Source organism: Scardinius erythrophthalmus (genome assembly GCF_964197995.2).
Source record: "Scardinius erythrophthalmus genome assembly, chromosome: 13".
Taxonomy (NCBI): domain Eukaryota; kingdom Metazoa; phylum Chordata; class Actinopteri; order Cypriniformes; family Leuciscidae; genus Scardinius; species Scardinius erythrophthalmus.
This window is the reverse complement of record NC_138233.1, coordinates 20,867,152-20,891,692: the sequence shown is the minus strand read 5'-3', so window position 1 is coordinate 20,891,692 and position 24,541 is coordinate 20,867,152. Positions and strand designations below refer to the sequence as shown.

At 38.3% G+C, this 24,541-nt stretch overlaps 2 protein-coding genes across 4 annotated transcripts; both read right to left on the bottom strand.

Annotated features, from left to right (window-relative positions):
- Nucleotides 1–4,175: 4,175 nt before the first annotated feature.
- Nucleotides 4,176–15,063, bottom strand: ubl3b (ubiquitin-like 3b). Of its 2 annotated transcripts, XM_081383426.1 has the most exons (7): nucleotides 14,752–15,047; nucleotides 14,553–14,654; nucleotides 14,035–14,188; nucleotides 10,781–10,889; nucleotides 9,979–10,065; nucleotides 9,696–9,773; nucleotides 4,176–5,803 (listed from the first exon to the last, which is right to left on the bottom strand). In XM_081383426.1, the coding sequence occupies exons 3-7, from the start codon at nucleotides 14,059–14,061 to the stop codon at nucleotides 5,751–5,753; spliced, it is 354 nt and encodes a 117-aa protein (XP_081239552.1). In that variant the 5' UTR covers nucleotides 14,062–14,188; nucleotides 14,553–14,654; nucleotides 14,752–15,047; the 3' UTR covers nucleotides 4,176–5,750. The 2 variants fall into 2 exon arrangements, with proteins under 2 accessions (XP_081239552.1, XP_081239551.1); XM_081383425.1 differs by having other exon boundaries at nucleotides 4,203–5,803; nucleotides 14,553–15,063.
- Nucleotides 15,064–15,382: 319 nt separating this feature from the next.
- slc7a3b (solute carrier family 7 member 3b) lies at nucleotides 15,383–24,484 on the bottom strand. Of its 2 annotated transcripts, XM_081383036.1 has the most exons (13): nucleotides 24,427–24,484; nucleotides 21,690–22,102; nucleotides 21,261–21,422; nucleotides 20,748–20,919; nucleotides 20,327–20,445; nucleotides 20,015–20,237; nucleotides 19,765–19,904; nucleotides 19,565–19,667; nucleotides 18,948–19,180; nucleotides 18,640–18,803; nucleotides 18,424–18,532; nucleotides 17,712–17,860; nucleotides 15,783–17,083 (listed from the first exon to the last, which is right to left on the bottom strand). In XM_081383036.1, the coding sequence occupies exons 2-12, from the start codon at nucleotides 22,057–22,059 to the stop codon at nucleotides 17,730–17,732; spliced, it is 1,926 nt and encodes a 641-aa protein (XP_081239162.1). In that variant the 5' UTR covers nucleotides 22,060–22,102; nucleotides 24,427–24,484; the 3' UTR covers nucleotides 15,783–17,083; nucleotides 17,712–17,729. The 2 variants fall into 2 exon arrangements, with proteins under 2 accessions (XP_081239163.1, XP_081239162.1); XM_081383037.1 differs by having other exon boundaries at nucleotides 15,383–17,860.
- Nucleotides 24,485–24,541: the final 57 nt, after the last annotated feature.

Sequence of the window (24,541 nt, the reverse complement as noted above, 5' to 3'; positions counted from 1 at the left end):
AACACTGATTCATTCAGGAATTAAAGGGATAGTTCACCCAAAAATGAAAATTCTGTCATCATTTACTCACCCTCAAGTTGTTTCAAACCTGTAAGAATTTCTTTTTTCTGCTGAACACAAAAGAAGATATTTTGAAAAAATAACCAAACAGTTGATGGACCCCATTGACTTCCATAGTAGGAAAAAATATATATACTATGGAAGTCAATGGGGTCCAAAGAATTATCCCTTTAAACACCAGTAGTGTGATTTATTTTGTGGTTAATGACAAAATAACTGGCTATTTTGGGTCTAAAATGTAAGTCAGTATTGATTTCTCGTTCACATTAACAATCGTGCTGTTGGTCTAAGTAAGCAGACTTTGATGGCCAGCAGTCTTGCTCATGTGATATTGCATAATTGTTTTATTATTAAAACTTTTTCAATGTGGTCTCAAACCTTTGGGCCCCACTGCATGAATTAATGGCTTTCAAATGTGGCCACTAAACTTAGCAGTATGTGAATAAACGATAAAGAAGCCAAATGCAAAAAAATATCTCAAGAGAGGAATAGGCAGTCAACAGATTTTCTGTGGTCTGTGCTTCTCCTTGTTTGTGACTGACCCCTTAGCTGGAAATCTCCATAGTGATCCCAAAAGCTATTCGCTGAGCATTTGGCTCCCTCTCATCAGCTTTATACTGAGGGTCATACATCTAAAGCACCATCTCCTCAAAGAAAAAGAAGAGGAGAGAACTCAGTGCTCTTAATGCTTACTCACTACACAAAGAAAGACAGTTCGCAAGAAAATGTTCCAAAACCTCAACAAAAAAGACTTGCTTATTGTTCACACATCATCTGTGAGTAATTTGCGAGGCAGCAAAACGAGAGCGCTTGTGCTCTGATCTTCTCTCGTTAAGACCTATAGTTCTCATTATATTCTTCACAACTTTTTAACAAGGAGAAAATAATGTTTGTTTGGATTGTAAACCCATAGCAGCGAACACAAAAATGCATTATTCCTTTTACCCCCTAAAAATTGAAATTGTGCACTTCCTGTAATGGAGATCCCCAGAATGCCGGCCGTAAAGAAAACCAGGCAATAGGGCTCTTGAAGGGCTCCAGACTCAATTTGATGATTTAGATGCAACAACTTGACACTTATTTGGTGTTTTCCAGCTTTCAAAACAAGTGCCTTTAAGTCTAATACAAAAAAGTGGTAGAATTTCACCCTCATATGAAGTCTGTTTCAAATTATAGCTAAGACAATTCGTAATTTGTACTAAATGGCTCAATTGAAACATTCAGCCTTCACATTTTATGTGCAAATTCCACATAAATTGCAGCACATGAGGGCACTGTCTAAAGAGTATAAGCGATAATACTGAAATGGCTGGATGACAGCTAACAGAACGAACAACAACAGCTGATGTTTATCACATTGCTGTACTAAAACAGTGTGAGAAACTCTCCACCCAGAATGCTTTGAGGCACATGTCTGCAAATCCTCTTTAGCTGGCCTCCTTCTATACCCCTCATTCTCTCTCCTTCCATCGCCACAAGGTACAGAGCTCACATTGTTATTAAACGGCCCTCCCTGCAGCCCTCCCTCTCGCTCCTACTTTTTTACGGTGGCATGTTATTAAACTCAAGGGACCACCTGGTAAAATAAACAGGCAAATAAAAGGGGAGATGTAACAAAGCCCCGTTGCCTCCTCCGGCCCTGCCATGAAAATAAAGAAGCGTGTCCGGTTCTCCTCCCACTCCAGTCAGGCAGCTCCAGCTCACGGGTCTTACTTTACAGAATTTCCTATGTCAAACCACAGTCGTATTCGCTCGTGTCATTCCTGTAATTGAGAAAATGGCTTCTGGAGGAGCTGGAGTGAGTGGTGAGGGGCGTGACCTTTAGTGCAGCCACGAAAGAGTTTCGCACATTCAAGACGTGTATCCGCCAGCTACAGATTCTCTCATGCCTCGAGCAGCAACTTGGCAGAGGACGCATGCATGCGTGCAGAATGACGGCGCTGGCACACACACTCATGCCCTCTTTGTGGCAGGGAAATTGGCTTGACACACAATACTCTCCCAGATGCACAACTTGCTTCTCTGATAAGCGACGGAATACCACAGAGCAAATGATCTGGATGGACGGACAGAGAGTCCAGGCTAACGGTAGCCTGCTTTGTTCACAGCTGGTTTTAATATCAGCCATAATGACAGTCTGCGAGTAGGACTGACAGAATTGGAACCTGAAGAAAAAGCAAAAACAGAACCATGCTGCTGAATGTGACACATCCATCATTCTGTGCGTTTATTATTTTCCACTCATTTAACATGGAGGTCACATGAAAGATTGTGCATTTTAGAGTGAAAGATATATAGGGCTTGTTGGATAAAGGTCTCAAGGGGTTAAATAGATCACACCACTTCGACTGACCACATACATATTTGTGTTTGACCTCAGGGAATCCCTAAAACCAAACAGAAGGATAAAGAAAGGGGTTTAAGTTGAGGCAGCTGCTCCGTCACTCTCGTCGTTTCTTTCAAATCACCCACGAGACTTCCTGCTAAACCATTAGTGGAGCTTTCTGTTTAGGTCGACCCTGGATCTGATCCATCCCTTCACACATAACAAGCAACAGAGACCTGAACTCACACAGGTTAAGTATATTATTACAGCTAAGGTTTAGAAGATTGACAGGATTCAGACTGACTAAAGCAGAGCAAGTCACAAATAGGCCTATATTCAATAAAACTAAAAATGCTGTAATACATTAACTTTTGGGCTGTGATTGTTGTTTTGGAAATAAACATGACAGTACGTACAGTTCAAAGATTTGGCCCAGTAAGATTGATAGTGAGTAATTAAAGACAGACTTTTAATTTTTGGGGGAATATGCAGCATAACTGCTTTCAACACCAAGAAGAAATGTTTCTTGAGCACCAAATTCAGCATTGTCTGATTTCTGCACTGAAGACTGCAGCTAATGATGCTGAAAATTCAGATTTGACATCAAAGAAACCAATTAAAATTTAAAAATATTAAAAAAGTTATTTTAAAATTGAAATAGCTTAATAGTTTACAAGTTCAGGGTTTAATTGTATTTTTTATCAAATGCAGCATTGGTGAGCATAAGAAACATTAAATCTTACCTACCCCAAACTTTTGAAAGTTAATGTACACAAGTATGATACTACATTGGATGTATTATTAGATGTTTAATATTAGATATTCAGGCTATTTAGCTTATATAATTCATTCTGTCTTTCGCAACTCTTTAGCGTTATTATAATTGTGTGGCCCAGTCAGTGCAAAAAGAAACACCACGAGAAGCGATTAAGAGTGTGTGTGCTGGAGTCAGTGCACGATCTGGACAATTCCTCTTCCTCCAGTTCTCTGCCAAAGTCAACTGGAAACCTGGACATGTCTCAACAATAAGTCATGAAAGGACTTTTCAAAAACAGAAGGAAAATTTTATTAAACGAGAAAAGGTCTACAATAAATTAAGGCTCGCTGTAATCATTAAAAAGAGGAAAGAAATGTTATAGGTCACGCGACTGGGCCTGCTGTCGAAAGGTCTGTGGAAATTGATGGTCATAAACAAAGCGAGGATATTGACTTGCCAGAGTGAATACTATCATGGATATAACAGTGTTTGTGCTGGCTCGTTTATTTAATAAATGTTTAATAGAAAATGCTAATTGCCTCAACATAAGAGCTAGCGAATATTAAACCGTGATCAAACAGACAGGCCAAAATCATGAGGAAAAGCACTCCGTAAAGGATAGATATAACGTCAGAGAACCGGAACCACATCGCCATCTAGAGGCAGAACCACAGCACAACATAAACACACGGTGCAGCGGATTCACTTATAAAGGACGTGAGAATGACATTCAGCATGTGTTATTATTCACAGAACGCATCACTAGACCCAAAGTGTATATAAAAAGGTATATTGTATACAATACTGTGCCAGAAGATTTAGTTCCTGAAATAGTGTTAACAGCAGTAATTCATTGGTGTTGCAATTACATACACATTGTGATTTACGTCATTTGTTATTTAGTAATTTCGTGATTTCTGCATGACTGTAACATTGTTGGCCAGTAAAGGCTTGGGGAGATATAATTTTTAGTTGATGATAAATCAATAAGTATGCTAAAAAAGAAAAAAAAAGGATAAATAACAACATTTTAAAATCCACAGGGACACCGTATTATTTGAAAGATTTTATTAATTTATAATACAAGATTTAGGGATATTTTTTTTACATGTAATAATTTGTAGCTAATTTTCATAGCAGTGACAATGATAAAACACTCTTGCAGTAATTGGCCAAACAAAAGAAGATTGGAGACCGTTTCTGTGGACATTTCCACAACAAAACTCACTATCTTTCCAAAAAAATCCTCATCCACTCTCACTCCCACACACACACAATTAACACGAGTCAGCCATCTGATGTGTACTAATAAAAACTCATACTTGGACAAGATAAAAAGGTCCCAATTATTACTCCATTATTAATAATATTAATTTCCCACAATCAAAAGGCAAACAAAACAGACGGCTTACAAACATTAGGAAATAAAACACTCAATTGTTTCTTTCTTCTGGCCCAGTGGGAGGCCATTAGGGCCGGCCATCCCCAACGCACATTTTTACCTCTAATGCAACAATAGCAGGGGGTCCATGAATCCATAGCGCTTATAATGGGGGCTTTTACCAGCCCAGCCCTTCGCGCCAGACAGAGGCTTTCGGATGATTTCCTTGTTCTTTGCACCTGGACTGTGTCCCTCAGGACGCATTTTAGACAAGCATGGGACAGGATACAGATGATATATCCTGTCTGGGCAAGAAGAACAGTTTGTGTCACTTCACATCAAACACATGCTTCTTCAGCGGAGACGAGGAAAAGAAAAGAAAAAAACCTCTATTCAAGTAGACACAGGGTGAATGGTTTTCAAAGGCGGCTGGTACACACCCAGGGCGAGGAAACACTAGACTAGGGTCATGCACAGATGTTGACGTAACTAGGTAGTAAGAGGAGTCTGGCGACTTTGAGATCCACTCTCGATTGGTCCTAGGACAAAGGCAAAAAACGCAGGTGGCCATGGCACAGCCAAATCCACCAGCGCTATAGCAGACTCCCTCGGTCCACAGCAACAGACTGGTGCTTGTGTCATCACACCTCTCTCTCCGTAAGCTCCTTCTGTTTGAGGCAGGCAGGAGGATTAAGACTACAACACACACAGTGACTTCAGATAAGGATCCGTGTTAAGTGCAAACCAAAGTCTGTGATAATGACGCATATTAAGCTTCATCTGAGTCAGGCGTGTAATGCCAAGTGAAAACTGACACTTGGGTGTTGGGAGAACAGGAGGTCTCTCGAATACAGGACGTCCCTCTGAAAACCTGTTCGCACATCCGCTTACATAATTTCCTTTCAATGATTCAGGTACGTCATATTTGCACAGTTTAATATTTTCAGAGGAGGCGGCCTATAAACAAATGGCCACTTTACCAAGCAAAAATCAATTTTGGCAACCAAACGAAACGAGAAAACCAAACCAAGGCAAACGTATGAGATTTGATAAACTTGGCACAAGAGAGTCTCCAGCTACTTTAAGGGGCAAAAACACTGAACGAAAACCTAGTCGCACTGTCCCTGGGGCTGTTCTGTAATCATCCAGAATGCACCACGGGTTGGTGAGCAGAGACAGGAGCGGGGAGCAGAAGGACAGGAGGTGGGGAAAGCTTTGTCTGGGTTTTACAGCAGTAGACAGCAGCTGCTCTCTGTAGTCTTCTCCCTGTTCCTCTGGCCTACGAGAAGAGAACAAATATTAATTGACACCTAATAAATCACACAGGTCCTCCTCTGAAACACTCTTCAGTTACAAGAATGCGAGGGAAAAGCATGACACTATGATGACTTAGAGGAGGAAATAGCTCATATTCTTCCTTGAATGACAAGGTATAGTCTATAATTAATGAAGGGTGGTATTAAAATCAACAAACCACATTCAGAGCAGAGTTGCTTCGGTAATGTAATGCATTTCAGAGTGAAAGAGAATATTCGATGAGAAATGCAAATACAGGACTTGATTTTATACATCAGGAATGGATTGGATCAAAGTGGGCGTTCTATAGAGCTGGTAAGTCCCGCCCATCGGTAAAACCCCCAGTGGACCTCTAGGTTGAAAAATCGTCAATGCAAGTGAATGGGAGAAAATAATTATTTTCTGGGCCCATTTGAATTGTGACATGAATGTGAACATATGTTGTCTGTGAATTTTTTATATAATTTTTCATGTTACGAGTTTGACAGTATATGGTATGCTTCTTCGACTAGCAGTTGTGGAAAAGACATAACGAGAAAGACTACATGTCGCCTATGTGACGTCACCCCATAAAGTTGACTTACCCGTGGTTTTCGCCAACCTCAACGATTTTGTCCTCTCCCTGAAAGAAGGCGGTGAAGTGCACCAAAGACACAGAAATGTTTAGCGGGATCCGTGAGCTAGTGTCCGTGTGCGAGTGGTGGTGACGTTTCAAACGCGTCGAAAGCAGCGAAGAGTTGTCGTCCACAAAGTGCTCTCACACAAAGTCTAACAGTATCAAACTTCTACCCGCTAAATTGTAGCATTCTTTACACGAAAAATTATATTAAAAATTCACAGACAACATATGTTCACATTCATGGCAGAATTCAAACGGGACCAGAAAATAATTATTTTTTTTCCCATTCACTTGCATTGACGATTTTTCAACCTAGAGGTCCAGTGAGGTTAGCGGAAGGGGCGGGACTTATAGTGTTGTTTTTGGCAGCCTGTTTTAATTTTAGTTTTAGTCTAGTCGTTGTGTCAGGCTGTCATTTTAGTTTTTATTAGTTTTAGTCACATTCATACTCTTTTTAGTCTAGTCAAGTTTTAGTCGACGAAAACTGATGACATTTAGTCTAGTTTTAGTCAATGAAAATTGTATTTTAGTCTCTTTTTAGTAATGCGATTCTATTTAACCCAGTCAATATAGAATTTCAAGGTTATCTTATTATAGGCTAGTAGCCTATATTTAGGGCTGTGACAGTGGCAGTTTTTTTTACCACCGCGGTAATGGACCAACTACCGGCGGTGGTTATTTAAAAAAATAAAAACTCGTTTTATATTTCCACACAAAGACGCGTGATATAGCCTACCACTCTGCGCTTTGAGAGGGATGTGGCATGTGGGACACGAGCAGGAAAGAGACCATCTCTTTATGATATCTTCGTGTTTTCGAATTTATGTAAATTGGTCTGAAGAGCAAATATTATCCTCCACAAGGGCGAAATATTTAGGCTATGTTTGAGATTGCACTGCCAGAGAAAGTGAAACTAAAAATCACCCGCGCGTGTGAAACGCGCTTTACAACCAAACTTGACGCGCCCTATGTCTAATATAACAAGCACAAACTGTGTTAAAAAGAATTTGACATGCAAGTACAAATGTAGGCTATCTGTCCTACAGCGTTTTTCTACTTTACCACAGTAAAGAATACGAATATAATAGGCCTAATTAAAAGCGAACCAAAGAAACGTTTATCCCTTTACAAAACGTGAGACGTGAGTGAAGATTTGGGAAAAGAAACAAGAGATTCCATGCAGGGATTCACGATTTTTGGATATTCGATTAGTTTATTTAATTAAAGAATATCAAATGGGTTGTGCGATTATTCTCTAAAATAAAATCTCCATGTTCTGGCGCTGATGCGGTGACGCGACCAGAGACGCTGCCAATAACATACAGCTGTCACAAAGAACCGGCAAAAGTAATGATTATGAATGTGTCAAATATATCAATGAGACATTTTAATAGAATAACTAATGGAGTAATATTGTTAAATTCGCTGATAATCGGGTGACCAGATCGCAAACCAGAATTTAAAGCCGACAAAGCTATGGGTTCCCGCACAACTCTCTCATTCGTCGTGACGTTATAACATTTCGTCTCGTCTCGTTTTGGTCAACGAAAATGAAGAGACATTTTAGCATAGTTTTTATTTTGTAAACCACATTTAGTCTCGTTTTTATTCGTCAACGATATTGCATTACACATGTATTTTAGTCATCGTCACATGACCATGCATTTACGTCTAGTCTCGTCTCGTTTTCGTCAGGTGATAACGGTTCGTTGACGACAATATTTCGTCATAATTTTCGTTGACGAAAGCAACACTAGGGACTTACCAGCTCTATAGAGAGCCTAAGTCCCGCCCCTCCGCTTCCGGTTCATGGGACCTTAATTCGGAAAAAAATATGTATGGAAGTCAATGGCGAGAGACAACTTATCTTTTTATTCCGTCTGAACTGTGCCCTGAATTACACATATGATGTTTGTCAATTTAAAAGGTAATTATGAAAGTCAAGAAAGTCGCAGTTTGTCATAAAACAGAAGAGTAACGTTTAGTTTTATGTGAAAATCGCTCAATGAACTACATCTCTCGTCTCGCACTATGTACGTCGTCACAAGATCCGTTGCTCGTATGTGTGTATTCTGGCTCAAAACACTCAGGCATGACGCCGTTACGTTACGATTATAATGTAAGACTATAGAAAAAAATGACAGACGTTAGCTTCAGTAAAGTTAGCTTCATTCATTGAGAGAAAAGGTATGACGTCCCATGTGCGCCTTCTGGGTTTGTAGTCTTTCTAATTACGTATTTTCACAGTCTTATACCTCAGCAGTTTTACATCAAGCTGCGACTTTCTTGACTTTAAAATGCATCTTTTAAATTGACAAACATCATATGTGTAAATCAGGGCACAATTCAAACGAGATCAAAATATTTGTTGTCTCTCGCCATTGACTACCATACAATATTTTTTCCGAACTAAGGTCCCATGGTGGTCGACCGGAAGGGGAGGGACTTAGGCTCTCTATAGGAACCAGGCCTAGTTTATAATCAGCCTCAAATTCTTTTGAACTTTCAATCAAATAATCCTGTAAAAAAAAAAATTGTATCACGGTTTCCACAAAAATAAAACACTGATAATAATTTCTTGAACAGCATATTAGAATGATGTCTGAAGGATCATGTGACTGCTGAAAATTCAGCTTTGATCAATTACATTTTAAAATATGTATAAAGTTACTTTAAATTTTAGCTGTGTGTATTTGGATCATATAAATATAGCCTTGAAGACTTCATCAATATAGATCCTCTTTTCATGTTGACTTTGCATGAACTCAAGGGAATTTAAAACCACAAAGACTGAGGGCTACAAATGGGCCATTTGTTCGTGTTAACTTTATCTATTGTGAAGCGACAGTGTGAATGCTGGCTAAAACAAGCCTCTGCTCTGAAGCCAGTGTTTCTATTTTATATTATCAATACATAAAAGCACGCAACCTGCTTCCTCATTCCAAATATAATGACAAGTCATAGTGAACAAGAAGCTTGCTTCATTAAAGCCAGCACAACTGGTTAAACCGGAAGTACCAAGAAAGTTTACAGTTTTGACTCAGCATTGTGTGACTGGATAAAGTTCAGTGTTAATGTGACTGTTTGCATCTTTATTATTATAATGTGTCTGGAAGATTTACGCCTGGCATCAGTCCTCCAATTACTGCTGTGTCCTTGTCCTTAAAACAAAAAGTGGCTGTGGATAGGCAAGCCAAAGACATTTAGCCGTGTTTAGAGCAGTAGGAGCTTGCCAGAGGAATATATCAGGACTTACCATGGGAGTTCGGCTCTGGCAGCGTCTCTCTGGCAACCAAGTGCATGACAGTTGTTCGGCCAGGGGGCAACTTCAGAGCTATTCAACAGAGAAGTGGCATTCTGAATATCTGCAAACAACTTGGCTACTTTGCCCAGTACAAACAGCTTCTGACCTCCAGCATATTTTAACATCCACTTTCACTGTCCTCACAATAACGTAGAGACAGACAAAGAGAGCGAAACAACAGGACTGTCAAAGTGCGTTGACTGTGACAGACACGCAGACAAGGTCTAGTGCTCACCTCCTAGTGTGACATTGCCATGCAGGAAGCGGCCCTGGAAGATCAGCCTCAGGATGCTGGGGCTGCTCACACTCTCCTCCTCCCAGCCTGCAATGCAAGTCATTACATTCACTACTGAAACAGGCTTGCATGAAGCTTCACTATGAAAAAAAATGGTCAAGATCATAGTTGGACCGCATGTGGTCACAGATGATATCCAGTGAAAGTAAATCAGCAATAAGAAAAGTATCTAATCCATATATTTATTCCATATACATCTATGACAGACACTACCATTCAAAAGTTAAGGTTTTATTATGCTCACCTTAGGCTGCATTTATCTGTGATGGCAAAGCTGAATTTTCAGCATTAATACTCCCGTCTTCAGTCACATTATCCTTCAGAAATCATTCTTATATGCTGATTTGGTGCTCATGAAACATTTCTTCTTACCATCAATGTTGAACGGTTATAAGTTATGTTTAATATTTTTGAGAAAAGATTCTTTAATGAATAGAAAGTTCAAAACAACAGCATTTATTTGAAATAGAAAACTCTTTAGTCACTTTTAATAAATATAAAGCATCCTTTCTGAATAAATGTATTAATTTCTTTAAAAAAAAACTAAACTTTTGAATGATAATGTTGCCATTTCAAAGTGATTGTTTACCAAAAAAACCTAACATTTTACAGTGGATGATGTTTAGCAGTTCCACATATATTATTGAGTTTAACAAAAAGTTTCTGTGCACAAAAAAGTGTCTCAAACACAAATACAATACTTTAGCTACAAATACAATTAAAATATACACTCAAAACATACCTGCTGGCCAGTTTTCAAAAACATGGCGGGCAATGTCTGTGGCAGAGTCATTCGGAGAGAAAGTGAAATCCTGTGTCTTCCCACTTACAAGGATCAGCCGTAGATTCACCTGTATCCGAGTGAAAGGAGAGAGGAAACTAATTAAATCTTTAAATTGTGAAGCAGTGCCCTATAACTCATACACCGAGACATTTCCACCAAATAGACCTCAATGACCCTTTAATCTGTGCTCACCCCACAAAACATGAGACGACCTGGAGAGTCCTTTGCAGAAATGGGCATTCCCTCCTAATTAGATTTATGTTCAACTTTAAGGGTGAAACTAGTGGCTACCCTCTTTAAAGGTTCCTGTGAAATGGTCTGGTGAGTGGGGAAACACAGGGTAGGGCAGAGCTAATGCCTTTTCGTTTGCATGTAGTGATACCAGCCCCCCCTTTTCTAGACACCCCTTAACCATAATGCGATAACCCCAGGTGTCCCAGACAACCCAGGGCTGAGTTATTAAATTTACATGGCCCATGCATAACCCCTTGCAGGATGAGGGGAGCAGCACGGTGGATTAGCACAATAAATTTGCCCCATGCATGAGTCCTATTAAAAAGCAACAGACAGACACAATGCCTCTACAATCAGTATTAACACCACAAAGGCCAATGTTCATACGTTTAAGAGATCCATCATGCTGCCTAAAACATAAGGATTATTTGATTTTTACAGCTAACATGCTCAAAGGCTCCAGCCTTAGAAATAATTTAAAACCTCTCAGAATAAAAAAAATAAAAATTTTATATATATATATATATATATATATATATAATTTAATTACTATTTTATAATAATAATAATGATTGTACTATAATAATTGTAATTGATTTTAAACAAATTCCAGCAATAATAGATACAACGGCTATAAATTCAGACATAATTTTGCTGGAAAACAATTACATACAGTTCCAAACCTTACTGATTTGTTAAGCATTTTTAACTCATTCTAATTAATGCTTAAAGACAATAACAAATAAATCTAATCTATGCTAGCCAGCTAAACAAGTTTACAGTGGTTTCAATTTTAAATCAGTTTGCAACAATATTCAATACATCAAAAAAAAAAAAAAAAAAGTTTAGCCTTGCAATGATGACATAACCTTGATCAACCAACACAAGACAGTGATTTCGCCACATTGCCCAATTTAGGAATTGAACTGAATAAATTTGGCAGCATCCTCTTTGAATATAAAAAGCACCGTAAGACTCAATGTCTGCACAGAAAAGACACAAAGTGCCACTATATCAACCCATAATTAAAATCAGACCAGGAACTTTGAGATTCCAAAGGGTCTCTTGTTCAGTTTATTTCTTCCAGGGTTTACACGTCCCCCTGCCGCCTCATGGTTTTCAATGACTCCACTTTAAAAATTACATCACCCAAACTCAGTGTACAGAGCTTGGCTGGGCATTAATGCTTTCGTTCAGAATCAGATGAAGGAAGGGAGGGGGGGCTAAGAAGGTCAGCCAGTTGGCCCTGGCACTGCTGTGTATAAAGCCACATACGACAAAGCACAAAAACAAAGGAAAACTAGCTTTATGGAGACACTGCAACCAGTCAGCGGACCAGGAACAACTTTCAACATGTTTCTGAGAAAGTGGAAGTGAAAGACGACATTCAGTTCCTCTCAGTTTCAACTGAAAATGTGCGTGGACAAGTTGAGTAAATCGGTTTACATTATTATTTAATTTGAGTCAAACATATATATTCGTGGCATTAACACCAGCTCGCAATAGGGGGGCCCGAGTTTCCTTCCACCCCACCGTCAGGTCATGACCCAAATAGTGGAAGCAATCAAATAACATGACAGGAAAAGGACAACCTCTTCCAGCCACAAAAATGTGTTCATCCTCTCGCACCACGTGCCAGCTAAATCCTTACTAAGGGCCCCCCAATGCCCTAACCTAACCTACTGTGAAATCAGGCTCCTGTGCCGAGGGCATTTGCAATGTAGGGCACCCCACCCCCATTCAGACACTCTTGAAAGTATTCAGCTTTCACCTATGGGGACCAGCAGTGAGAACAAAAGAGGTCAAAGCATGATGCATGACGTCATGATAACAGACTGTTTACAAACCCCCGATAAAGGCACAGAAAGCCCTTCTCCAGCCTGCTCCGGTGGATTTAGGGTGTTATCAGCAAATCTGTGATGGATAATATAGACGAGAGCATAACAAACAAATAAGCACTCCCTGCTGCCCTAGTTCTTAAAGCCTTGACAAATACAAAACACCAAATCTGCCTAAATGCCCCAGAAACAGTACGCAAACACCTCTATAATCTCACGGCTTATATATTTGTCTGCAATAACTTCAATCATGTTGCTTTCATCCCAAAATTCTGAATATGGGACCCCATACTTGGCTACACGTCATGTCACTTTCAAATCGAGAGCTTAAAGGCATCACCATTTTCCCCATCCCCAAATAATGGCATTAAAACAACATATCCCAGAAACAAACAGGTTCAGAAAACAACAAGTGATCTCAAAGCTAGTTATACTGAGACTGTAACATACAAGATTCATTTAGTTTGTTCATTTCAAATTCACAACTTCTCAAAATTGATATGCTTTTGTCATTTTCATTAGTTTCAATAAACAAAAATTAAGTTTACAATAGTAACTTAGTGGTTTATAATAACACTAACTGTTTTTTTAATATAACATTTTTAGGCTTAAACTAATAAATGATTTCACAGACAGAAATGCAATGACGTCTCCCCACAAATGCGGATAAAAGGAACGGTTTACAATGAAAACGGTCATCATCTGTTGGCCCTTGGTTTGCATAAAACATGCAAGATGCATGTAGACGTTTGTGAATAATGATGCAAAGTTTAGTCTATTCATCAGATAAAGCCATCAAAGGCTTCAGAAGTTTTGGAAAATAGTTAATGAATCATTTTTTCCCCTGTCTTATAACTTGCCAGCCATGGTCACCACGCACTTTTCATAGCATGGAAAGGAGCAGCATGAACATTGTGCCAAGTAACTTTTATTGCATTATTTATTGAACAGACAAAATAATGAAAATATAATCAGTTCCGTGGGAAAAAAAGGTAAAAATAGATGACAAAAATGTACATATTTCAGTGAACTCCGCACCTTTAAGATTTGAACTCATTCTAAAATGACACCTGATGCTCATCATATTGATATTGTGCAATGGTGGAGGATGTAAAGAGAGATCTGGCCTGATATACTCACTGTGTCAGGGTCTCTCTGAGAGGTCATGGCTGTGATCAGAGGTGGAGGGCAGCCAGGAATCGATGGTTGACCAGCAGTGAGAGGGCAGCACAACTCCTGGCACAAAGACTCAGTATGTGTCTTCTCCCTCAGGCCTTTCACTGCCTCGCACAGCCTAACACCAAGTCAATTATTCACAACATGTCACACAGATTTGTTTACTATACACAGTCCAGTGGTCAAACCAGCATTAACACGATATAACTAATTACTATCTTAAGTGACATACTTTACAAAGAAAAACTGCAAAGTATTACAACATACAGGTGAGATGACAAGACATTACAAACACTAGACAAACACTAATTCACGAGATCCTGGTGAATGTTTAGCGAGTAAGGTAGTAACTATCCAATATACTGATTAATGAATCACCTAAACAATATGCAGCCATATAAACAATACAGTGTAACTTATGTGGCTCGACGTTTAACAGCGGATATGTATAGGGAAATACAACAAAAACAAACGTCACATACCTTTGCTCTACTTGACGTGAAGCCAAACTGTTGTTTGTATTACTGGATCAGCATTATATATCAGCTTGAGTGCTTGAATCCGTGTTAGGAATCCAGACCTGCCTGTGAATCGGACACCAAACCAGGATGAGCTCGACTGCCGATCAGGAAAAATATATAGTCCAAAATCAAAGACACATCAAAACGATGATACACGAACCATTAAAGAAGAGAGATGTCTCGATTATGATGCGGGAGATGTGAAAGGTTGTATGAGCAGAGAAAGTGCGCGCGACCGCTGGCCTTGAGCTGGAATAATTTTGACTGCGGCAAAATAAAGAGGAACTAAAACGACCGCTTTGATCGAGTTACAAACGCCTATCAAATCAGGCGCGGTCGTTTGATGGTCCAGTGCTTTCGTGATATATTAACTGATGGGTATATCCATCGTTATAATCAGATTAGATGTAGCCCAAATCACTCGCAGCGTTCGATCAGATTAATGGTTGAGAATTTAAAGACACCGGAAGTCAGCTGGCCATATATGCAGGAAACGGAGCACAAGGCTTTCTGGGACTTGTAGTTTTAACGCAGCTCTCCATTTTGTTCGCACCTTGCAGAATGGCAGTCATTTCACATGCTGTGTGATGGAATGTGGGGAGTTCTCTCTCTCTTTTTTATATCTAAATGAGCTTTTCATATTTTGCTTGTCTTTATATTCATGCCAAACTCAACATTTGGCATGAATACTGACTTTATCTTCTATATGAAATTCCTTATAGAATTTAATTTTTTTTCACAGATAGACACTCTATTCTCCAATCTTCATTTTTAAAAGAAAGCAACTGAATGACAATACTTCATATATTTATTTGATGACAGCATAGCACATAATAAAGGCACATTGAATAGGCTATTTACATTGGAATAATTCAAGCTGAAGTGTGTCATTTTTTCCAGCGTCAAAATACTTTCTCGTCCAAATATGCAGAGATAATTTAAATTAAGGATTTGTTTTCCTATGTACCCAAAAAGTGTAAATACTGCAGATATATGTAGCCATCCCAAACAGGGTGCATTTCCCAAAAGCATGGTCGCAAGTTCCGCTGAATTGTGTTGGTAACGACGACGGATACTTTCCGTCTGCTACTTTTGACCAATGGCAGATGATGGTGCGTTCTGGAAACATGTTTGAAAACAGTAACTATTTTTGAAATTTCTTTTGCTGGCACAGAAACTTCACACTTCAGCTTTAGAGAGAAAGTATGTACATGGATATGAAACCATAAGTCTTACTAACAGTAAACAGTGATGTCTTTTCAATAAAAGTAACAATACAATACAGCTATTCAGTCATGATGTAATTTTGATGTAAAACAGCTTTGAAAGAGTGAGAAACAGCAAGTCACAACACTGGGCCATGTAAAACCATTACTTCTGAGAAAAACTACAATAATACCCATAAGGGTCTATTATAAGAGAAGGCAGTGTCTGTTCAAAGGTAATACAACTGACTCATCATAACTAGTTGTAACAAGTAACAGATATGATTTTATAATAAACTGGAGGAAACAGTCCCAGCTCAAGTACACAGCAGCACTGTGTAAACATTAACTGTAAAACAATATTTGCAGCAAATTGTAATAACTTTTGAAAAATATACTGTACAAACAACTGTGTAGTGTAAAGAGCCATACACTATTCGGTCCATGTCAATAAAATATACAGTATCACAGCAACAAATTAAAAAGCCACTAAATTCCCAAAGCTCCATAATCTCCACTTTCAGACCTACTTTTCCTTTAAGAAAAAGCATTTACATTGCAATGTTTTTACAAAAAACATGAAAACAGCATAAACAATGTTATCTTAAGAAGATAACTACAATGGCAAAAATCTACATGACAAATAAGAGCACTTAGAGGCTGACGCGCAATGTGAAAAATTACAAATTTTGTTACACAAGTAAAAAACAAAAGACTATTTTAGAAAATAAGACAATTATGAAATGTCTGATTTTGCTATTAAGCACATTTAAGACAATGAGGTTTTTCTATTTTACATCCCAAATATGTACAGCTCAATAGAGACAACTTTAAAAAAACATTACAGTACAATAAGCAATAAATATATTTTCCTCTTACTGGTACATAAATACATCCATAAAGTTACAAAAATGTACAAGAATATACTTTTACATATAGAGATCTACTGATAAAATCCAATATTTTTCATGTATCACTTTTTCAATCATATCAAGTTTATAAATTTATGAACTAAAAGGACGTTTTGAGTTCAAAACAATAAAGCACCTAATATTTTACTAAATATATCACACTTTCCCAATTATCTCTGGTCCAGTAAACATATTTTGGTTCTGTTTACACAAATCCAAGTCGTCTTTAAATGTGAATTTAGGACTGAGTGTGATTTTGCAAGGGATGAATTCTGATCCGTTTACTTACAGTAGATAGGCTAGTAAATACCTACATTGGCTGCTATAGTAATGATGTAAACGCCAGCATAATGCAAACAGACTCATACCAGAACACCTGTTGGGGTGGAAAGAGAGGACAGACCAGTTTCAGTTTTGCCATCTTGCCACAGTGCTGAACTCATGAGGCACATTAGAGAACATCATTGTGCAATTAGTCACATTCACTAGTGAATGTCAGTGTGCTATAAGAGAAAATGAGTGAATTTGCACATGAAGGAAGTTCAATACACATTGCATCATGAATTACAAAAAAACTTCAGTTGGAAACGCCCAATGAGATATTTGCTGCCTGTCTGAACTAAGTCTTTGAATAACCTATTTATTATGAACGAGATGAGTCACCCTATGACCAGAGAACACCCACAGGCAGAGACACCCAGTTCACAAATGTAACAGTTCTGGTCCATCTCTTAACTGGTACCAGAAAAAAAAAAAAAAAAAACATGTGCATACAAAGTACATGTAGGACTAGACCATAGTCTTGTCATAATGAAGTCTAGACATACATAAGTAACACTGTCACAGTACCACTATGCACTGACACAAGGCAAACTATTAGTAGGAAATACAGTTTACCTACTGAATAAATTGGTCACTTTTCGATGCATACTTCAGAAAATTATATGGTGCAAAAATGAAAGTGACTGCATTTTACAAAACTGGTTGTTACGCAGCTGCCATACCAATCTAGTTTGCTCTTCTTAAGGAGTGGGCCCCTCATGTTCACGGTCATCTTCAGACAGGTAGATTGGCTTCTTTCCTTGAAAAATGGGCTCAGATTTTTTACCCTCAGAGCTGTTCCTTATTCCATACGCAAAATAAATAAGAAAACCTAAAAGAGACATGTAATGAAGTCAATCTTTGAATGAAAAACTGACAAAATATCCATATTAGTCTTCAATTACAATACCATTCAAAATTTTGGGGTCGGTAAGATTAAGTTTTTGAGAGATGTCTCTAATGCTCAACAAGACTGCAATTATTTATTAAGAAATAGTAATACTGAAAAACATTACAATTTAAAACAACTGTTTTCTATTTGAATATATTTTAAAATGTAATTAATTGCTGTGATGACAGCTGAATTTTCTAATTTCTTATCATCAATGCTGAAAACATTAGAGCTGTTTAATATTTTCGTTGAAACTGTTAACTTTTTTTTTCAGAATTTGATGAATGGAAAGTTCAAAAGAACAGCATTTATTTGAAAAACACTTCTTTTGTTACATTTATAAATGTCTCCACTGTCACTTTTGATTAATTGAATGCATCCATCCTGAATAAAAGTATTCTTTTCTTTCTTACTGACTCCACACTTTTGAATGGTAGTGCACATTTAACACACAATTACATCAATTATCCAAGTCAACAACAAATTGATATGCCATAACTCACCAAAAGCCATCCATACTGCGAAACGAGCCCATGTAGGTCCATTTAATTGCATCATGAGGTAAATGTTTACAAAGATACTGACCAAAGGCAGAATGGGGAGCAAAGGCACCTTCGAAATGTAGACAGAGGAGTACTATAAGTACCTAAACATTTGACACTCTAAATTTTTCAAGCACAAGGGTAATAACGCAGCTTTGTTAATGTAAGTCTCAGTACCTTGAAACTGATAGCCTCTTTACTCTGGGGCTGTCGCCAGATGATGACGATGCAGACAGCAGACATACCAGACAGGATAACAACCAATGTGATATAAAGAGAGTTGCCCATCCACTCCTGAATGTTCACTGACAGCACCACACACAGTATAGTGAACAGCACAGCTGAAGAGCAAAAGAGAAGGTGGTTATCTGCCTGTTCACTTTATGAACAACAAAAGTATTATTTTACATTTCCCTGGGCTTAACTTTACAGTTACATGTTGCAGCAAAAACGGTATCATAAGCGGGACCAAAGGAAATGCTTACATATGGTGCCAGTGGCAAAGTAAATAATGTTGCCCGAAATCTTGGTGGGTACGTCATAGATAGGTTGCACCAGCATCCTGAAGGAAAACCTTTCCTTAAGGGGCGTTGTCTCCAGCTCCTGGCCGTACTCATCCCCACTATCCACATCTGCCATGGCTCCTTTAGCCTCCAGCCTCTGTAGTTCCATTGGCTTCTCATCCACAGCCCTGGAGCTAAGGCTGCCTGGTTGGTACCTGCAGATTTAAAAATAAATAAATAAATTAGACACATTTTAAAAAAGTATCTTAATCCAGGCTCACCAAGGCTGCATTTATTTGATTAAAAAATGAGTGAAATATTATTGCAACTTAAAATAACTTTTCTATTTGAATATATTTTTAAATGTAATTTATTCCTGTGATGATGGCAAATATGAATGTTCAGCATCATTACTCGAGTCTACAGTGTCACATGATCCTTCAGAAATCAATATAATATGCTGATTTGGTGATCAAGAAACATTTATAATTATTATCAATGTTGAAAACAGCTGTGCTGCTTAATATTTTGGTGGAAACCATGAAACATTTTTTCAAGAACATCTGATGAATTGAATGTTCATTTAAGTAAATACTCACCGGAGAATGAGTACACAGACAGCAACCAGAGTGTATGCCAGCAGGGTCCCAATTGACATCAAGTCCACCAAGGCAGCAAGATCAAACAGGAAGGCCATCAGGGCTACAGGGAGGAAATAAAGGAGATTATAGGAGTTAGTCACATTTACTAAAAGAGTTATCTATTGACAGACATTATATGAGTAAGAATGCAGTTTTACCTGCAACAATGCCAGACACAATGGTTGCCAGCACGGGTGTCTTGGTTTTCTTGTGCATGCGGGAGAGGAAGCGAAAGAGCAGACCGTCCTCAGCCATGGCATAAATCACACGAGGCATAGGGAACATGGAGCCCAACAAGCTAAAGAACATCCCCACCAAAAAAAAAAAAAAACAGTCAGAAAGGCATTAGTTGTTTCATGGTGACTTTATTTCAATGTCAGTAATGTAATTACGGCTTCATAAACGTACCTGGTGGAAAGGGCACACAGAGACCCCACAGCCACAATATAACGAGCAGGCTGCCAGTGCACATAATCAAAGGCCTCAGGAAGTGGACTCAGGACGTCCAGCTTGTAATAGGGTATCATGAGTGTGAGTGCTGCAGACACTCCGAAGTAGGCAAAAAAGCAGATGAGCAGAGAGGCCACTATGCCGATCGGGATGGAACGCATGGGGTTTTTGGCCTCTTCACCTATACGACAACATCATCAACAGAGCTGGGGTGAGTTTGGTTTTAAAATAGGACATTCTGGTTTTACATGAGAAGTTTGCTGAACTTACTTGTGGTTGCAATGCAGTCAAAGCCCACAAATGCATAGAAGCATGTAGCAGCGCCAGAAAGGACTCCGGTAAAGCCAAACGGTGCAAAGCCACCTGAGCCGAATTCTTTTTCAATGTTGCTAAGACATGAAAGAGATTTCAACTTTAAGTTTACAGACAACATAATGCTTATACATTTTTATATACAAACAGTATAAATAATGTTTTTAAGTATTTTTGTTTTGTTTACTACCCTTTAATTATCATTAATTTAATTGTCATTTTTATCTGATTTTTTAATTTTATCTTTCTTGTAATTTAGTTGTATATCTGTATCCAGTAAATATGAACAAACTGATCAAGTTTGAATTATGCTCGAAACTGTACTTTCCAGATTACTATTGCTTTGCCAACATATAAAAGTTGAGGAAGTGTGACTTACTGTGCTTCAGATTTGTTGGTGCCATTAAGGTAGTCCTCCACAGTGAGGTTCCAGTTGGCAGTGTCGCCTTTCACAAAGCCCGATATGATGACAAATGTCAGAACCACCAGGTTGATTCCTGTGAAGATCTTGTTGACAAATGCAGACTCACTCACTCCAAATGCCAATAATCCTGTAGTGTGGGAGGTGAGAGGCAGCGAATTCACACCATTATGGTCTTTTGCATGGCAATGGTGAAAAGAAAGAGTGAGCAACAGTCCTATGACTAACATATATTGGTGAAGCGGATCATTTAAAATTATTTAATTCCTTTGGTGGAGCTTGTGTAGTAGAACCAATGAAAATCAGGTGTTGGATAAGAAGTGAAGTCAAGAAGATTAATTCTGGAGCAAAGATCCACTGGGTTAATGGAATAATGGAAGTCTTGACTTTGAACAACACTTTGAGTCAACTAAGAATTAACTAGGCACCATCGTGTTGGACAGAAAAATAAGTCAGAAAAAGGTTTCTTACCAGTGAGCAACAAGACCAGGATGAGGGCAAACAGATCTGGATACTCCGCTAACACTTTTCCAGTGTCTGGAAATGACATGGAGCCATTGAAGAAAACAGAGATCCTTTTCTGCACTAGATGGTCGAAAGTTGAGCTCCAAGCTCGTGCCACACTAGCTGTGCCTGTGACAAAGAGAGGAGCACATATGTAAATGCAAAAGACTTCAGAACGTCCACTTGTTAAGTTAAACTTAAGCACCTTCTCAAGAGTCCTTCACTCAAGTGAAGTAAACACTTCATGCAGTTTCAAAACCACTTCAGCTCATTCGTAATCGCATATAATTGGTCAAACTCTTGGGCTTGCATTCAGAATAAACTCTTGGGAGATGACAATTAATTGTTATATTTGAATTCAAAAAGGGAAAAAGTCATTTTAGTCAAAACGCTCACCAATCACATACGACAGAATGAGGTTCCATCCTGTGATGAAGGCCCATATTTCCCCAACTGTCACGTAGCTGTACAGGTAAGCGGATCCCGTCTTGGGTACACGTGCACCAAATTCAGCATAGCACAAGCCAGCGAGGACAGAGGACAAGGCCGCAATAAGGAAAGACAGCACGATTGCAGGTCCAGCCTTCTCTCTGGCCACTTGCCCAGCCAGGACGTATACACCTGCACCCAGTGTCGCCCCCACACCGAGGGCTATGAGGTCCAGAGTGGTAAGACAGCGAGCAAAGCGGGTTTCGTCCTGAGAGGTGTCCAGCACGCGACGCCTTAGCAGCATCTTCCCGAAGGAGGCCAGTTTATTCTCAATCATGATGGATAACGTTGAGAAGACTGGGATAACAAAGCTGAAGGCACTAAAGGAGAAGAGAAACAATATAAGTATATATATACACTTTTTATTTATTTATAATAATACAAAAAAAGATTTTTTTTGTTAATTAGGGCTATTTTTGGCTATAACAATAACTACAATTATAACTATATTAGCCTCCACACCAACGCACTATACTGTTATGTTTATTATAAGCACGTACTGCTTAAAATGTTTAAAATCTGGCTGTCAATGTTTTTATCATTCATTAGCTGGGGAAAAATATTGTTCTGAAAGTGATTCAAACTATATGGTTATCATTATAGGTGTGGTGTGGAATTCTCTATATTCATTGAATTAGAATGATTATTAAAACTTTATAGTTTTTGTCCTTGGTGTGAACGCCTTTTAACCAAGTCATTACATGTAAAGGGCATAAATATTAGGGTGTCTGCTTCACACCACACCCGTAGACACAGACAGAGCACTTTATGAACAACCCATTTCACCACAGGGCAGTTCGATCCATCATTAATAAGATTAATATCTAAGAGGTTTATATTGCCTTTTCATTATTGAACCATAATTTATGAAGTACAACAGCTTTAGAGCATTAACATTGGTGTGGCCGGAAACCATTTTCAGGCAAGACCAAACTGATTAGTCACAATTTACTGGCTAGATGAAAAGAGCACACTGGGTGAAATGGGAATAGTATCATGGTCAAAGAAATAAAAAATTATAGGAAACATTTTTAAAAAAGAAAAAAAGAATAGGGAGGTAACTCACCCTCTGAATGCAGATTGGTGAATATTTTAAAAATGCTATTTGAATACAGTGTTTACATATGACAAATAGTAGCGACTGATGATAAGCAGTGGCAGTCCAAAGCGTTGCACACTTTCATAAGGAAATAAGAGCACATGCAGTGAAGGTCTTCTTGTGTGGGTTTCTGACCAGCAGCTTTGAGTAGTCATGCATCTTTGATCAGGTCCTGTCTATAGAACACTAGAAGTAAACCTGCACCTGCTTATATGACTATTTAACAGTTAAAAACTTTTAACACTAATCTTTAAGCATTCTTACCACATTTTCTTTTGTGATACTCACACACAAAAATAAAACGAGGATGATTTATTTATTTTTTCTCAGATTAAACTCTTTTTACTAACTCCACGACGTCACTACGCGGAAATCATTGACTTCCTAATGATGACATAATCCTACATAAAACCATTAACACACACACACACACACACACACACACACAAACAAAAAGCAAACTATAAATCTAGCTAGCCCATGAAAATGGTTAAACTGCGATGATTATCAGTAACCTCACATAATGCACTGCCCTGTCCTAGACGTTCCTCTACTAATTCCAAGTAATAAGCATGCAATTTAAACAGGTTTGGACAAGGTGAATTCACAGGTCCAATGTCTATAATCTGACTATCCTGACACCTGCTTCCCTACTGATGAGTTTGCTGGTCTTAGAATCAGATTAATAAAATTAGGATGATGTCTGACAGCAGCCCAGGTTTTTGAAGCAAAGTGGCCATTTCACTTGGCCTTAACAATTATTTATTTATTTAAGCATTCAAATTGAAAACACTGATTTAAAGATAAAGCCATTGATTTAACTTACATGCATGAAGTCCAATACTGCACAATTACTGGTGTATCGTTTACTTTTCAAATGGAATAGACCAGCAGCACCTGTATGACACCTATATTTACAGTAATGGAATTTCATCATGACTTAATGAAACTAACTTACACTACAGCTCAGCATCCCATTAATAATACTATAGTTTTAGACCCAAAGGACATGAGTTACATATACATGTACTGATGCATTCAGTTTGGGATGATTAATTAAAACTAATCGAAGAGGTTTTATTTAAACCATGTTTAAATGAAGTAAAACTGTACCTAGAAAAATAAACATCAAGAAACATGTGCAATGACTGCCTACATGATGGAAACTATCATAGTGTCGCAAGACAGTATAATAATGTAGATGTACATGAACGTATATTTTTAACATTATTAGACAAATATAATACGTTTTGGTGATACGATAACAAATATATAATTTTCTCAGATTGTTTGAAATGTATTATGCTAGTATAAATAAATACAAATAATAATATAGAAGAGTACATTAAACATCGCGCGCCATTTCTACACGAGGATGTGTAATGCAATAATAAACATATGGGATTTCCGCTTTACTGTTAAAGAGGCTCTCAACACTTGACAGAACACATCATTCAGATCTTTTACTTCACGAATACTCCCTACGCCACACGTGAAGATTAAGAATGACATTTTATAAAGAATAAAGGTTAAAAAGGTAGTTACCCTCTCTTGAGACGATGAAAATCCAGACGAGACGATGCGCGCCGTGTGTAATCTAATCTAGAAGAATGAGTGGCTGACTGGCAGGACGTGGTGAATACTAAACTCAGGCGGAAAT